Consider the following 17,180-nt stretch of genomic DNA (forward strand, 5'->3'; position numbering starts at 1 on the left):
TGCTTGGTGATACCTGGCTCTTTATTCTGAGGGAGGGGGGCAACCATTGTACCATGTTTCAGGAATATTCAGCTGCTTCAGCACAGATAAACTCTTCCTCCATGACCTTTGCAGACTGGAGGGGAACAGAAAACAGGGGAACAATTATTACATCAATGTGCAGGAGCAAGCTGTGTCCCATTTCACTCGTATTTGACCCTAACACTGGGGTTTTAACTTTATTTTATAGAAGTTTGAAACCATATTGTAGTTTATTAATGTCATTTTTTAGACGGATGTTTTGCGCCCCACTTTGGTTCCCCACCAGGTGAGAATCCCTGGCCTAAAGAGTCTGTGACGGACAGAAGTTTCCCAGAATGAGTCTGAAAACCAATGTCAAATACAATGATTTCCATCCTTCTTTTGTCTTTGGTTTAAATGAAATTGGGGTCACAAGGGTCGGCTTGGACCAGACTTCCTGTTCCAGGTCTCTCTCTCCTTGACCATGACCCTTGTAGCGCCCAAGATTCGAGCAAAACTAAAAGCTTCCAGAAATCTCACCGAGTAAACTATTCCAGAAGGAGCTGTACGTCGCGCTGCCCGTCACGGCTCCGAGTCGGGCTGGATTCCTCCTCACCGTCTTCACAGAGAACCCGTCAGGTCCGGTCACCTCCACCTCCACCACGTGGTAGTCTCTCAACCTGCAGAGTTCAAGCTGTGACACCAGGCAGCTTCACAGTGAACGAGCCTTCCACTCACGCCGTGTCTGACACGATCTCTCCCCGCACACCGGAGAAACCCAGAAACCCGGCGGCCACTGCCGCCGCCGCCATGGTGTTGACGTTGTTGGGGGCGAGCGGGCACAGCTCTGCCACAGAGCCGCTATATAGAACCCGCCTGCCCTCGTCTTCTGCCCAGTCTGAGAGGACATCTCCGGTCAGCCGGAAGCAGGATGGATGCTTTGACATTCTGATAAACAAAGCCTGGAAATACATGAGAAGTTGAAGCGAGAGAGATTTGTTTTTATTTTCACTATTAAATGAAACGTTTTCATCCATAGAAATGTGAAGCTGGTGAATGAATCCAGCCTAGAAAATGTGTCACTGACAGTCTATAACAACAAAACCAGTGTTTTTCAACCTTTTTCTGGCCATGGCACCGTTGGTTCATTGAAAAAATCCCAGTCCCAAAAATCCCACCACCAAAGGAACCTCGGTCAAAGTGACCTGTACTTAAAGTCCTATAGAAAATTGTGGAAACACTGAAGTTACTGAGACCCAGCTGTCATTTTCCAGGCTATTTGCAGAAACAAATAGCAGAAAATGTATTTGTTTCAAATGCGTCCAATTGCTCTCAATAACTGGTTCGATTTTATCACTTCTCTTTTGCGTGATTTTATTCTAGTGTTGAGTTTCCAGACAAATCCTTAGCATTCTTTGTCTGAACTTGCTTCATAAAAACAATTAATCCTTCTGTCTTTACATTTTGGAGCGCATTTATTTTGTTGAGCATTTAGCTTTTTGGCAACTTTAAAACCAAAAAGCAAACTTTGAACTAAACAACAGTCCAGCTGCTTGTCACTTGGTTCAATTGTTTTCTAGTGTCTAACTTGCTTGAAGTAGACTAAACACTGAGGAGTGCTACCTTCAGTCCGCCGCAGTCGCTCAGCCGCTGTATGTCCTGACCCCCCCACAGCGCCCCACTGGGCACATACAGAGTCCTCCCATGGTCACAAGCCGCCTGCCGAAGGTTGTGGTTCAGCTCGGGGTCAGAGAGAGAGGAAGGGGAGCCCACCTACCCAAAACAAACAACACGTAAAACTTGAATTTTAGATGAGGAATGTAAAAAGAAAAGACTCTCACCATGAAGTGTGACTGAGAGAGGAAGAGGAGGCCGAACTCTCGGACGATTTGCGGGTGACACACCTCCACGATCACATCACAGCGCCTGTCACACGGAGGGGACGTTCATTGACGCTAAAACTTTAGCTGAACTTTCAACTCGCCTGTCTGAGAAGGAAGCAAGATCCTCCAGAATATGCTGGTCTGGAACCAGACCTCTGAGCTTCTGAGGGTTTCGGTTCCAGACAAAAGCCAACGCCAACCCGACTTCAGCTCCATCTTCCAGGATCTTCCGCACCAGGAACTGCCCTGCAGACCACACAGTTTCACCGTGGCACTCAAGAGACGCCGCCTCCAGACAAGGCTCTGACCTAGGTGACCGAATCCTACGACTCCAATCCTGCAGCTGGTTGCCATGTCCTGCTAAGAGATCATCAATGAGGAGCCTAATCTTGACTCTTGTTTATTGCATCTTTCACCTGATAATCCGCAGCACCACTCTCAGATTCACGCGGCCACTGAGCCGGGTCCAAGGTCCGGCCTGCACAAGTCAATCATTATTCCAACTTGTCATCAGAAGCTCCGCCTCCAGGTGCATCTTCAGCCTGGCACTGCCAGACCACAGAGGAACCTCATCACTGGATAAACAGTCCAGTCTGGATTATTATGGGATGGACTTTATGAAAATTCAAACTGGAATTCACCCTCTGTCTCTGTTATTACAGCTGCAGTGCATGTTGGGACTTTTTCCTTCACAACTCAAACATTTATTCAAAAGGATTTCTGTATTTTTAATAACTTAAATGAAAAAAAACAATGTCGTACACTGATGACTGAGTCACATCTCCCCTCGGCACACTGAGGTCTGTGGTTCAACTCCTTTGCTTCCGCCACAAGCCTCTGTGCAAACAGGGAAAACTCAGCCATTAGTTTCACTGACATGAAACATGAAAGGCGAAACAACAACCGTGTTATTTGCTCACTGTGTCCTCAACTTTGAACTTCTTGCTGATGTCACTAATATATTGCTGTGGAGCAGGTCAAAGGTCAGGATTTCTCCGGCGTCGATTATCAGGGAGCGATCAGACAACGAGGACCGGTCTAAAGTTCAGTCAGACAGGCCGCGAGAGAAGTGGCTGAGCGCGTCGAGGAGCTAGTCGCGGTCACTGACACCAGAACCGGGCCAGAAAAGATGGACATCCTGGAGACTGATGCCTTTGATCGGCGCCAGAGGAGAAATGTGGTGCGAATCTTCCCTTGTTATTTTGGCTTTTATCTCCCTCATGATAGTAACAGGTGTCTCCTCCTCCAGTCCTGCGCTCTGTTCTTCTCCCTGTTGCCTTTCTTCATGGCCTCCGCTCTCTACTTCAACCTGTGGACTCCAGACTCACCAGCGTCCGTCACCATCGCTGGGATCAAGTCGGCACCGACGCTGCTGCTGGCTCTCACCGTGCTGATCTGGAACGGAGGCCGGAGCGTGCTGGGAGTGGGAGGAGGACTGATCCTGTCGGCTGTGGGTGACGTCTGCCTGGTGTGGTCAGAGCTCTTCGTCCACGGTAACACCAGCGTCTCAGCTCCTTAATATGAAAAACCATAAACAATTTAGGAGTCACTTTATATCACACATTTAACCGAGTTTGATGTATTGCATTTTACACACTTCAAATCTTGATACATATTCCAACATAAATACATCTCTGATCATTAAAACTCTCATAGCTTGGCAGCTGGATGTTTCCTTTCATGTTTCAAAACATTCCTGACCGGCTTGACTCAATGTGGAAGAGGAAAAAAAATATTGTATTACCTCCACCGAGCGGTCATGTGATCAACAGCGTTCCTCTGTCTGTCTGTGAGCAAAAATATCCGCCCAAAAATGGATGGATTTCAAGAAACGCTGCCATCAGAGTACTAGAACGCTACTGCCACCTGCTGTCCCATGAGCTAAACGCAATAATATAGGGTGTAAATGAGTGGCTGGGTTTGAACATAGGTGCAATATTGGGTACAATTGTAAGATGTATTCACATACATGACGTTCACGATTCCTTTCCCCAGGTATGGGAGCGTTTGCCGTGGCTCACCTGCTCTACTCCGCCACCTTCCTCTCGTCTCGCTACACAAGCTACTCATCTTCCTCCTGGACTCGCCTGCTCTACCTCATCCTGGTCCTGTTAGGAGCAGGCTTCTACGCCTACTTGTATCCCTTCCTGCAGAAGGACCCGCACGCCGACCTCCTGACCCCCGGGGTGGCCGTCTACATCCTCTTGATCGCGCTCATGGGCTCGCTGGCCATCAGAAGCGGGCAGTTCCTGACAGTCCTGGGAAGCCTGATCTTCATGATATCTGACCTGTCGCTGGCGCTGCAGGTCTTTAAGGTCATGAAGGTGGACAACGGAAACTCCATCGTCATGGTGACCTACTACCTGGCCCAAATGCTGATCGCCGTGGGAGACGTGAGAGCTGTGGAAAGCAAGGACGACTTTGCAAAATGGAAGCGGTCCTGAGGAAAATAAAGGACCAAACACCCCATGCTAATATATCGACTGCACTAAACACTCTTTTCATGTTTATACTTGGTTTTATTATTAAATACTTGCTCCTAAACAGCTGCTGGTGATGTTTGAGGCAGCAGGAAAAGTGAGAAATGTGTTATATATAATTTATTAAAAATCTTTGTCACAATTGAACAGGCTTTGTCGCGAATGAGCAAAGAAAATACGAGTCACAGAGAGGAAGTAAAAAAAAAAAAAAAAAAAAAAAAAAGCCTACTCTTAAAAAACATGACCAATTAAAACAAACTCAAATGCGAACACTTGCATGACTCCACCTCCTGCATTGTATAAAACATTGTAAACACCACAATTTTAAATTACTGACAAGCGATTTAGCAGCATTAAGCATAGTTCATTAAAAGATCTGAACCCAGAAGGTGAATAAAAAATAAAAAAAAATACAAAAGGCACAACATTAGATGATTCGACATCAAAGATCTTAATCGTATAAAACAGCATATCTGCATCCCATACTTCTGCGGTGAAAAGGTGCACGTGAGAACACGGCATGCTCGACGACATTTCAGACACCAAGAGGCGTTTTTGCCACGCCAATACAAAATAGTGAAACGCCTGTGTAGCAGAGCGAGAAACAGCGCCCCTATTGGTGTCGGGAGCTCACTACAGCAGGATGGTTCGTCATGAAAGCCTTGGGAGCAGAAGGAGGCACTTGGCTGGAGGGTGGACAGCTGAGTCTGGTGGGGGATCCCAGGCGCTGCAGGCCTGGTCCTCGTCAGCACACAGCTGCTTGGCCTCTAAGGCAGTGCGGACGTGGGTCAAAACGTCTGCGGTGCGGGTCACTCTGGTTCGCTGATCGCTGTGGAAGGGTGCGGCTCTTTTTGGCAGTGAGTGTGACAGTGCAGGTTACTGTGTGTCTGCTCCGGCTCGTCACTGCAGGGAGCGGACTCCAGGGGTTTGTCAGTGTTCAACACTGGGGTCAACTCCTGGGTCTGGGACGGAGGTGCGGGTGCACTGGTGTGAGTCTTGGTGTGGCCCCGTGGCCTTTGGTGCGTGTGGAGGGCGTCTGTCTTTAAGAACTGCTCAGCAGTGGAGTAGTAAGGCAAGAAAGGCCTTTCCTGTGTGCAGGTCCGCATGGCCAGGTATGTGTGCATCAGCAGGTGAGGGAAACGTGAGGTGAAGTAGGAGACAAAGTCATCAGGGATGGAACCCAGAGTGTCCTGCACCTCCGACGGCAGCTCCCGGTAATGATGTTTCTGGTGAGGTGAGGTGAGGTGAGGTGAGGAAGGCAGCTCGGGTCAAACACTCCGAAACACAGCGTTTTACTGGTGTGAAAGATGACCCACCTTGTTCCTCATGGCTCGGAGGAGGTCTCGCACTGAGCCGCCCTTGTAGGAACGGAACTTCCTCAAATCTTAAAAGACAGTTGAGGTGGAACTGGTCACTTCTGTGCAGGGAAACATCTCCGCAGTATCAAAGTACCTGTCTGCAGCGGCACGGTGATGTGCTCCCTCCAGTCACCCTTCACCACCGCTCGGCCACCGTACTCCAGCCGCCGGACGATGGGTCCGTCCAGGGGCTCCTTCTCGATTCTGTCGCTCACATCCTGCATGCAACACATCAGTCTGCTGTCTGCGAGCACCACTGCAATACACCCAACAAGCTCTGCCCACCGCGTGAGGAGAGTGTGTTTCCTCCAACATAACCCTCAGAGCACACACCTGAAAGAACTGCAGCTCTTTCTCCAGGCTCCAGAAGAAGGGGTGTTTGAGGACGCACTCCGCCGCCGGACGCTGGTGAGGCTTCTCGCTCAACATTTTCTCGATGAGGTCACGCGCCACGATGTCACCTGCACATTCAAGTTATTCATACATTTTCCAGTAACAACTCAGATGGTTTTAGGGCGGAGACGGTCTGTCATGATGTGGCTTTGTGAGGGCCACTGGTGGGGAAAGATTGGGACTGACATTGAAATACACTTTTCTCTTCTCAGGATATTTGCAGACCGTGCTCTGGGGAATAGGTTGGAGCATGAGAAACTCAAGACCCACTGGAGCAGGGGTTACCAACATGGTCATAATTCATATTTACATGTAATAACCATGTTATTATGTTATGATAGTTTTTCTCTATTGTTAGACCATTGGTTATTTTCGTGAAAACTCAGCAATGAGAGAAGTATTTGAGAGGAATATAATTTATCATCCATTATATAGCGTGACTGCAGAAGAGTGTACCGAACTGATGGCAGTCCTTCGGGTCACACAGTGCCCTTGGTGACCCCTGCCCTAGGGAGATTATCATTTTCATATTCCTCAGGAAAACGTGTTGGGAGCATGAGGTCAGGTGACTCATCCACTGATGCACGTGAAACATGTGTCTTGTAGTCTCTCACCGTGCACATCCGGCTGGAGGTGCTGGAGGCTGCAGGTTCCCAGCAGGATGTTGGCCTGCCTTTGCAGGGATTTTCCAAAAGGGTGGGATCCCTGGGACACCACATAGTAAAAGACGCAACCAGCGGAGAAGATGTCGACGGCGCAGGTCTGAAAGATGCAGGACAGGAGCAGTCAAGCAGAGCCCTTGGTTCCCATCTTAAAAAAAACAAAAACAAAAACCACCACGAACCGGATTATCTTTGCAGTCCTCGCTGAGCACCTCCGGGGCGATCCAGCCCTCCGTGCCCGGAACCCCGGACCTCCTGCTGAAGCTGTGTCGGCCGACGGCCAATTTCTTGCACAAGCCAAAGTCAGAGATCATGGCACGAACCCGGCCATGTGCGTTGGGCATGGACACCAGGATGTTGTGAGGTTTCAGGTCTCTGTGGACTGGAGAGAAAACAGATGAGGACCCAGGAGTGGGGACACTGACCAAGCGGTGGAGGGGCCTACCGATGTTGAGAGAGTGGAGATGAGCGAGCCCCGACATGGTTTGCTGCAGCAGCACCACTGGCTCCAGCCCGTGACGGTCGAAGTCCGTCCGTTCCACATACTGAGGGGATGAGACACAGGAGTGAGAGGAGAGCCAGGCGGGTGCTTTATGAGCTGCAGGTCTGTGCGAGACATGGCACCTCTTGAAGTGAGGCGGCGCAGAGCTCGATGGCGATGTACTGGAACTGGCGGTCCCGCTCCGTGCAGAAGTACCGAATGACGTTTGGGTGCTCGTCCGACTCCCGCAGCAGTTGAACCTCGCGGTCGGCGAAGCTGAAACATTCGGGCAGAATCCTCTTCACCGCCACTGGTCGATTGTCAAACTGGCCCCTAGAGGAAAAACACAGGTATTGCAGTTTCACAGTGATGATGATGATGATGATGATGATGATGATGATGATGATGATGATGATGATGATGATGATGATGCGGTGGGGGCTCTACACACAAACCTACCTGTAAACGATGGTGCCCTCAGCGCCGTGACCCAACACCTGCTTGGGCTGAAAAGTTATGTTTCCCACTCTGACCAAGACGGAGTCATCATCTAGAAGCACAGAATGTCAAGTCTGAGCAAATAAGTGTGAAGAGAGAAAGTCTTTGGCACTTCACCTCCGTCTTCATGCTCGGCAGCAGAGCAGCCCAGCTCAGAAACAGACAGGTTGGAGTGGTTGGAGGCACGAGGGGTGACGTTTGGACTGCTGTGGTCGGAGCAGTCGGAGCGAGCGTGAGCCACCTCCAGGTAGTCACTGTCTGGGGTCAGAGCCAGGCCCATGTCTGCGGGAGGGAAGGGCTGCTGCCTCTGCAACAGCTCCAAGCGCTCCTCCATCTGTCTCTGGAACTCCTGGTGCTGCAGCTGCTGCTGCTTGTGGACACTCTGCAAGCACCAAATCGAAAAGTTAGGAAAAAAAATCACGTTTCATTTCAGGAAGATAAACTGAAAATCTAAAGATGATAGACAAGTGTAGTTCTCCCTGCTGAACAGCAGATGGCGCACTTGCCTTCGGGTAGGTGATCACGAAGGCCACCCAGCCTGCCAGCAAGAAGGTAGAGAAGATGATGGTGGCCATATCTTTCAGCATGGAATCCACAGAAGCCTCGGTTCGGGTAGGGAGGCTGCTGATGCCAGGCTCTTGGATGGACGTGTCCGGCAAAGAGGGGGCGGGGCCTTCATCCATGCCACTGTCATTGACCTTCTGCAGCATCATAAAGGGAAATGAATGGCTGTGCTCAACTGAGACGGCACTGAAGAAACAAACCTCTTCTACTTTCTTGTCAGTCGTGGGCGGGATGACGTTGCCTTGGTTGCGGGGGAAGCTTTCTGGGAATTTCTCCAGGATCTTGGGGTGAGCTTCAGGAGGCATCTCATGATGTCCTGCAACAACAGTGCACATCACTCACACCATGGAGGTGATCTGGAACCATCATGCTAAAGCTAGCAAACGGTACCGATGAGGAGGAGAGAATTCCTCATGAAGTTGATGCGGTTCTTCTCTCGGAGCGCAGCGTTAAACTTGACGCTGGTGCTCGGCGTGATGACGCACTCTTTGTCCTCGTCCGTCTCCAGGCTGTCGGGACCTTCCAGCATGGGAAAGGAACTTCCCCGAGGCTGAGTGGAGGGGATGTTTTGAGATGAAGGATGGGACGACTCATGAAAACCACACATGAAAAGCGTCTCTCACCACCACAGTGACTCCGTCGTGAACCAGCGAGGGCGACGCATACAGGCTGGTGGAGTATTTGCCCACGTACAGAGTTGCCCTGACAGAGAAAAGCAGTGTTTAACATGCACACATAAAGCCATGAGTGACGTGTGTAGCTGCTTACATCAACTTATTCTTGGGCTTCATCTCCTTGGGAAAAGGGTACTTCCACTGGGTGATGCGCCCCACTTCCCCCGACATAAAGGTGAGGTACCGCAGGGTTTCCACGGCGACGTTGGTGTGGGAGACTTTGCGCAGGCCCTCGCGCTGCCAGATATACATGGCCACCACGGGGGAGTTATAGTTCTGGACCCACTGGACATCTCCAGACTCGCTGTCCACGGTCACCACCAGGCCGTCCCCGTTGGACACAAAATGAGCCATCTCTGTGTGCGGCAAAAAAAAAACACTGTCACATTTGAGACTTGAGCCAGAGTCCAGGAGTCTTATATTTGCTTTTGAGTCTTACTATATTTGCTGTCGTCGTCAGGAAGGGTGGAGGCGTAGTCCGAGTAGGTGGCATTCCAGCGGAGCTCTCTGCTCTTGGTGTCGTACATGGTGATGGTGTACTCTGGCGAATAGACAAATATGTTCAACAGTCTTTCATAACAACCGTCTGCTGCAGTCACGTGTGATCCAAGGCTTTAATCACCAGGTGGAATGCATTTGCCGTGCAGAAAAACTGGCTGTCAAAGTGACGTTACATCATCGGCCCCATCTCAGATCACCATTATTTACACTTACAATGCTTAATCTAAATCCCAAAACTCATCTTGTTTACATTGTACTGACATCCTTCAGTTAGGCATTCAGTGTTATTACCATGAGCTTTGTGAAAACTGCAGCTAAAGTGATGGAGTATTTACCAGTGCGCCCCAGATAGAGAAGTGACGAAGACGGACACAACATCTCCGCGAAGGAAGACGTCAGTGTCTGCTGCTTCTCCCCAGTCAGAAGGTCCACCACGTACCACAAGTCTTGCTTCTTACCTGCACATCAAGGAGGAATAAATTGTCAGAGCTAACTCACATTCACACAGTCCACACTGGCCCTTTTCCATTGGTTTAGTTAGGCAATGAGGAGAATTCATGAATCAGAAGACATTTTCAGATCAGGGTGGAGAAATTCTTTGCTGAAACCATTGAGTCGGTGTTTGTTGTTGGATGTAGCGACACAATCATTTTCTCAATGTGAGGTGGAGCTGCAATTATAGAGCTCAAGACAGGAATTGCAGGGAGGTCGTGTCAAACAGGAATTTCACAGAGGGCCACGCTGGACCGGATCACGGGGAGTGGAGACTGAATCTGGGATTTGCTGGCCCAGTACAACCATCAAAGCTTGAAGTGGGACATCTGCGTTGTGAACCACACAATCTTGAGACGCGAGAAATTATTTTCTTAAAATATGATACATTTAATTGCACTAAAAATGTTTTCAAAAACCATTCAGTTTCCAAAGTCAACTAAGTGGTTGATCTCCTGAGCAACAACAATGAGCAACACTGACAGAAGAAGTCCGCCATCTTGGACATTTGTTTGTTATCAGCTTCACAGAGTGATTTCACAGCTACGCAGCCGTTGCTGTGAAATCACTCTGATGTTTGGTATCGAACACGGGGCTCGCGCTTTGCTCAACACTCATGAAGCTCCGTGCTGACAGAAGCCCTCCATCTCACCCATGTAAAGGATTCCATCAGAGCTACGGCAGGGAGACGCTTGGACCAACTCTGGAATTGTGAACGGCAATTTCTGTTGAGGAGAGAGAGAGAGAGAGAGAGAAAGTTTTACCAGCTACAAACCCTGTCAAACTCACCGCACTGACACACATTCGACCGATTGGGGAACAGCAGAGATTATTCTATTAGATAAAGCCATTTCCTCTTACGGTCAAGCCTTCGTTCTTCTTCCCTCCCAAAGAATAGAGACTGCCGTCATTGGGGTCGGGCAAAAAGGCTGGTCTGTAAGAGAAAACCTTGCCATCACACCACCAACACCAATGTTCACACACATTAACTTTCAAAGGAAGGACTATGTGAGACACTACAATGACCATCTCCATTCAGAATAACAGTGTATGGACACATGATACACCGAGGACACACCACACTCATGGATACGTACTCTGCCACGTGGGTCGGGACCTGAAGAACTGGATCTGTGGAGAGAACAAGCAGGCATGACCACTTGTGAGAGCATGAAAAAGTACTTTAAGCCCTTAAAAAAATGAAAGCAATGAAAGGGCACAACCTGATATACAGGGTTAACTCAACACAGAGCAGTTCTCTTCTCATTCAGATCACAACCACATTTCTCAAATAATATTTATTCAGTCAGTCCTTGATCATGAACATGAGATGTGTATTATTAAGATCAGCTTTTTAATATTTACCGGAATAACTTGCACACTTTGGTTAATAGAACATTACCTCTTGATAAATGACTCCATCAGTGTTGAGAGATTTATCACAACACTCCACCCTCTTGACATATTTTTACTTGTAGAAAATCAAGATTAATTGAAATGCACTTCATTCTATTTGTTTTTCCACGATTATCAGCTGCATTCTATAGACCTTTCCGAAGGAGAGCAGAGAGATCTTATGACCAAGGCTCCACAGTATTCCCTCCTGACCCCCTCCATTGCAAGACCCTGAAGCAAGGCTGTGTATTCAGGACAGGATGGTGTCAGAATATTCAAGATGCTAATCCCGTTTTGACCTGGTTAGTGGTGGCGACACCTAACGTGATCAGGTTGATGTACCCGGGCTCACACACGCCCAAATCCATCTGACTACTCAAACGGCTCCCCGCAGGATGCACCTTCAGGGCGAGGCAGACGTCTGATCTGCTTGCCCCAAAAGAGAATGAGGAAGTGGAGGATGAGCTTGAAACTGCAGTGGCCCACAGTGTCAGTGTATACGTTCAATGTAATTGCAGAGACTGCAACACAATAGAGAGGTGGAGTCCAGTGCTGACAGACAAATAAGCATCTCGGCAAAACCCCCCGGGAGCCCAAACAAACATTATAGCAACAGACAGTGACATGGCGTCGAGAGGTATCGGTCAACTATGCCTGACCCAAACAAGGATTTACTGCCTTCTGCTTCAGCAAAATAACAGGTGTGTGATGAGTGGAACAGAAAAAGCCTCATTACAATTCACCAGCTCCCATGGAAAAACAGACGATGCAGGCGGAACCAGCCACTTGCTCATTCATGATGGCGGCTTGTGAGGCTCTAAAATTTCAGCTCAACTCTGGCTTTCAGTTAGAATGAATGGAAAATTGAAAATAAGGAATGAAATAAACTAGAGTTTTATTTCAGGTCACCAAAAAATTAAGTAACTGAATAGAACAACCCTTAAAAAAAAACCAAAAAAAACTTCCAACTCTCTTTTCTATGAACGCGCCATACATTACAGGCTACATCTGCACATCTCTTGGTTAATTATTACACTTCTTCTCCACCTCCAGCAGAACATGTGGGGCCTTTGCTACACCAGCTTGTTCCTGAGAGACCTACCTTCTTTCAGAGTCCACTTGATCGAGCCGGATTTCTTGCTCACAGCATGCAGGTTTCCATCGAGTGTAGACACAAAGAGGAGACTCTCAGGGAGCGCGACTGTGCTGGCACTGCACAGCCCCTGCAGACATCAAGAAAAATACAGTCAACACACAACTGACATCATTCAGAGTTCCAACATCCCTAAACAGCCAAAAACATTCTCACAAGTCTTTTCTCCTGCTCATCACTGAGGCCTGACTCGACTTATAATGGACTCAACAAGGTCTGCCATGGCATTCTGAGCGAGCCTCGGTAGATAAGACAATACAGACAACTACACAGAGGGAAACAACTGGCTGTTGCTACACTGCACCGTCAGGTATTTAACTTTCACGCTTTTCTCTGAAAGCTCAATATTTGTGTACCAGATAAGCTTTGTACAGGTAAAGGAAAACACCTTGCTCAGCACATTTTGAGTATGCCAATAGAGAGAGTCAGCGAGGGACGTCATCGCGGGACGCTTAAATACACGGTACAATGGGAAGACAAGAACATTGTTCACAAGTTTGAGGTTTCATTTGGAGCTCAAGTCGCCACCTTTCTCATAGAAAGAAAGAGTTGCTCTACAACAATATCAGTTAATATTGAGTTTATCGACTCTAGCTTTTCCACTGACCACCTGAACTTGAGCAATAGTGATGACACTCAGTGATCCAATGACTTGAGCTAGTGCATCACCATGTGCCGCAGTACTGTGTCCAGCAACTTTTTCCTTCAATGTTGGTGGGTTTCTCACAAAGGTTGCAAATCTATTCAATGAAAGCCACATATGCTTGACTACAGCAAGATGACCTATTAATGATTCTCTATGAAGCTTTGGTGGGCGAGCTGCCCTTCAGTCCTCTTGGGCAGTGATGTGGTCAAAGTCAGGTTGAGTTGTGTTGAGAGCAAACAGTGCAGAGTCAAGTCCAATGCCAAAAATATAGTCTCTCACCAGAGCAGCGTGACGGCAATGTGCGGATGACTTGAGATAGAACTATTGTTCGCGTCTCATTCTGGGTCCAAATAAATGATAAATTATACGAAACAAAAGTATCATAACAGCAGCTGATTGGTTGTTGACAGGAAAGATTCAAACCACCCAGGATCTCCAGGAACACTCACGTTTGCAAACACTACATCCCAGCAGTGTAATCTCCAGCGTTAGTGTTGACATTGTGCACCTGCAGCAGTTCTCACTGCACAACAAGTGAACAGTAGGGGTCACGCGCCCCCACATGGCGCACTGCCAAGGGTCACAAACATCTGTTAGCACCTCACAATAAAAAAAAAAAAAAGATTTCCTCTGCCGCTGGACTGCGGCTCTGCTTAAACCAGTCATACATACAAGCCAATTTTTTGAGTCATAGTTTCCAGTTGTAAAACGAAATTTCACAAGCTACTTTGTATCCTAGCACCAGGGGTTTAGTTTGTTTAACAAACTATACCAGCGGAGGAACTAACAACAAAATCGATCGAAAAGACTGCATCATTACGCTTCAGTTAGAAGTCGGACTTCCTTTTTTTTTTTTTAAGTTTCTGCACTTGTTGCATAACAGAAACGGATCACGCCAAAGCGCGTTGAGCCATTGTTTGATGCAGAGGTCACGCACAAGCGCGGCTCCGCTCAAAAGATCACAACCCAGTGAAGAGTTAGAATTTCACAACCTTGAGCACCGGGAACATAATGTAACTGGCTGCTCTCCCACTCCACAAAAAAACCCTCCCTGCTCAGACACACACTCAAGATGTAATTACATAACAAACAAAAGGGGAATCTAAGAAAGTGCAGGCATGAATGCATAGAATATTGAAGCCATTAAAAGAGAAGTGTCAAGATTTTCATTAATAATGACAAACAAAACAGGGGAGTCAATGTTAGAGCTAATATTTGCTCTCATTTGCTTGGCATGAGATCCGATCCAAGTCTTTGGAAATCGCACACAACACAGCCCACACTGTTTGGTTGAGCGACATCATTTTTTAAACTGAGCAGAAATGGTTTTCCGTCTCAAATTTTTGTAGTGTATTGTTAAAGACAGGTTCGTATTGGAGATGCGGAGAAGTCATTACAAGCGACCACAGGTCGTTCTCAAGCAATCATGGATCACAACTTAGAAGGAAACTAGATATGCAGATGGAAAGGAATTTAATGAAAGGTGGGGAGGTGAGCACATGCTTGTGCTTCAAGGTGAGAAAGCAGAGTGTTCTGATGTGGAGTCGGTGGTGAACCGCAGAGATGCTTTGGCTAAAATTAGCCTCCAACGATCAAGGAAGCTTGATATCACCTTGTGTTCAGACTGTATCCTGCAATAAGGTGCGTACATTTTGGCCTGCTGCGTGACTGAGTTTGACACCGCTGCAGTAACCATTGCTTCATGTTTGGCTTGAGAATGACTCATTAAGGGATTAAAATGTAGCTTTGGCTGCTATTGCTCCGCCACGTTTTCTCACTAGGAGAATCAGGTTTTTATTTATTTCAGTGTTCAATGCATCTACAATTTCCCACCCAATAAAAAGGCCTTTGAAGTCTTTTAGGACAAACTAATTTTTAAACATGGAAATTGATTTACAACCGGTACTTGGCGAGAGAAGTGGCTAACAGCAGCTGCATCATTTTCCCCTGTGGCGCGTAAAAGCTATGCTAATTGTCAAGTGCTATCTGCCTAAGATCTTTCACCCCCTGAGGTTCAAAGTTTACTAGAGACATCTAGCAACATACATCTTCTGGGTCAGCCGCAGTATCATCTTTCCAGCATACTTCAGAGTTAAAACAAATCTACTTCCAGCAAAGCAAATAAGCTGTAACATTCAATAGATGATCTGGAAGGATATTTGCTCAGTGGAAAAGTGGTTGAGGCAGTTGACCCCTTAGGGTTCCGCAAACCTGACTATGCTTTTACTCTTCAGAAGCAAGCAGGTTGACATGGTGTCACAGAACTTGCTGAGATCAACTCAATGTTAGGGAGTAAAGAATGATGTGTGTGTGTTTGAGTAGTGGCCATTGAACAAACACTGGGCTTTATCAGTTACTCTTTGTATGTCATAGCTTCAGCGGAGAGGATGTCAGTCACGTGCTGTATCTGGTTGGTGCACACGCTGAGCCCAATCTATACTTGCGAGATAAGACGAGCCAGACTGCACATGCTGCTTTTCATAAAGAAAAATCACAAACAACAGTGTTTCACTCAACAGATGATGGGATCTACTGAAGAGCTAAGCTTCTGCTACAATACATGCGGGGGCCACAAATCTATGAGGCCGCTAATCCTCTACTTAGCTGAGTGGGTTAACTAGATTGTTAGCCAACTGGCTGTTCAAAGATGAACCGCTGATGAGCAAATTGTCTTCCCGCAATCCAAACATGATGCTCATCTGCAACATTTTCAGTCTGAACTCAAAGCACCACTCAGGTTTCAACAAAGGATTCATGTTTTTATGAGAGTATTGTGGCAGCTGAGAGGGTGAGTGCACACATCTCCAAGTTATATCATTCAAATGCAACAGCAAATGCCGTTTATCAATTTCATTTTTATTCGAAAATCGCCTGGATTCAGAGAACACTATATCTTAGTACCGCTTGGCTTTAACAGAAGGAAACACTCCAAAAAAAACATCCCGATTTTATGACATAATGAGCCACTTGGCTAATTTATTTATCCCCTCAGGTGGGGGCAGGAGTGGGTTGTTATAGAGCAGGTCAATATTGTGGAGGGGGGCAAGAGTAAAGAATATTGGTACAGAAAGGTCTGAAGGTATGCAGAAAGTCATTGATATTTGCATTGAATAAGGCGTTTGAAGAAAAACCGTGAGTGGAGAAGGACCTTGTGATATTTAAAAACACCAAAGGAGTAAACATGTAACATGCTGGCATCTCGTCCACAACATCAATGAGGTTGAAGGAAGTCAGATACTGAAGAGGAAGAGGAAAGTCAAGTTCAAGTGGCGCTTGTGGAGAATGAATTTGACAAAAACATGACGGACAGAATTGTTTATACTAAAGTGATGACAGTTAAGCAGCAGCCACGCCGGTATCCAGTCACTTTAACAGTCTGACTCGAGTATGACAACTCAACAACCTCGATTCAGGCTGACAATTGAAAACGATAAATCTATTTCAGTTGGAAAAAGGGGATGAGAGCGTGGAACACACCGACGGGGAAGCGAATTGAAATGCATTTCAAGCACACTTTTAGCCCTGTGGCTAATACTAGCCTACATCTGGGAAGAACATGCGCCACAACACGCCAGAACACAGACAGATGGACAGCAATGATTAACGCTTGAAATGTCATATGTGCTCGACGACAGGTGTATTTTATAACGTGCGACCGTGTTGGTAGCAGGACGACATTACATTGGGTTGAATTCTTACCTTTTGTGGAAATACCGCGCAGCAGAGCAGTGCCAGAATGCACCACACCAGGGCCCGACTGCTCACAGTCCAGTCCATGTTCGTTGAAGCCGGGAGGGGGAACTAGTCCGGGGGAGTCACATTAAAACAGACATAGTTCGGTCTCGCAGCAGGGGTGAGCGACTGTTCTTAAAAAGCTAGAGGCATGAAACCGTAAGACACCACCAGCGGTGTCTTCTTCCTGGAGTAAACCAGTGTGTGTGCTTTTCAGCGCATTCACTCTTCTTCTCTTGTTTAATGCCGGGGATGGTGAAGAACGTTA

General features: G+C 47.4%; 3 protein-coding genes across 7 annotated transcripts; 1 reads left to right on the forward strand and 2 right to left on the reverse strand.

The window, feature by feature from the left end:
* Positions 1-3: 3 nt before the first annotated feature.
* aspdh (aspartate dehydrogenase domain containing) lies at positions 4-3,396 on the reverse strand. Of its 5 annotated transcripts, none has more exons than XM_053851520.1 (9): positions 3,212-3,396; positions 2,300-2,361; positions 2,192-2,240; positions 1,985-2,129; positions 1,842-1,926; positions 1,624-1,773; positions 739-962; positions 541-680; positions 4-115 (listed from the first exon to the last, which is right to left on the reverse strand). In XM_053851520.1, exons 1-9 carry the CDS (start codon positions 3,225-3,227, stop codon positions 78-80), a joined length of 909 nt encoding a protein of 302 aa, XP_053707495.1. In that variant the 5' UTR covers positions 3,228-3,396; the 3' UTR covers positions 4-77. The 5 variants fall into 5 exon arrangements, with proteins under 5 accessions (XP_053707495.1, XP_053707493.1, XP_053707497.1 ...); XM_053851518.1 differs by having other exon boundaries at positions 2,192-2,243; XM_053851522.1 differs by having other exon boundaries at positions 2,192-2,243; positions 2,646-3,386.
* On the forward strand, positions 2,277-4,544 carry tmem86b (transmembrane protein 86B). The gene is made up of 3 exons (XM_053851524.1): positions 2,277-3,063; positions 3,133-3,376; positions 3,879-4,544. The coding sequence occupies exons 1-3, from the start codon at positions 3,013-3,015 to the stop codon at positions 4,325-4,327; spliced, it is 744 nt and encodes a 247-aa protein (XP_053707499.1). The 5' UTR covers positions 2,277-3,012; the 3' UTR covers positions 4,328-4,544.
* On the reverse strand, positions 4,411-17,134 carry LOC128750897 (serine/threonine-protein kinase/endoribonuclease IRE1-like). Its single transcript, XM_053851515.1, has 22 exons — positions 16,880-17,134; positions 12,484-12,604; positions 11,084-11,117; positions 10,848-10,920; positions 10,639-10,711; positions 9,830-9,952; positions 9,433-9,534; positions 9,088-9,349; positions 8,943-9,021; positions 8,710-8,869; positions 8,520-8,635; positions 8,262-8,456; positions 7,873-8,137; positions 7,717-7,807; positions 7,401-7,590; positions 7,222-7,321; positions 6,959-7,158; positions 6,729-6,876; positions 6,055-6,182; positions 5,816-5,939; positions 5,680-5,747; positions 4,411-5,589 (listed from the first exon to the last, which is right to left on the reverse strand). The coding sequence occupies exons 1-22, from the start codon at positions 16,955-16,957 to the stop codon at positions 5,173-5,175; spliced, it is 3,147 nt and encodes a 1,048-aa protein (XP_053707490.1). The 5' UTR covers positions 16,958-17,134; the 3' UTR covers positions 4,411-5,172.
* Positions 17,135-17,180: the final 46 nt, after the last annotated feature.

The sequence above is a fragment of the Synchiropus splendidus genome, chromosome 19 (genome assembly GCF_027744825.2).
Source record: "Synchiropus splendidus isolate RoL2022-P1 chromosome 19, RoL_Sspl_1.0, whole genome shotgun sequence".
Lineage (NCBI taxonomy): Eukaryota > Metazoa > Chordata > Actinopteri > Syngnathiformes > Callionymidae > Synchiropus > Synchiropus splendidus.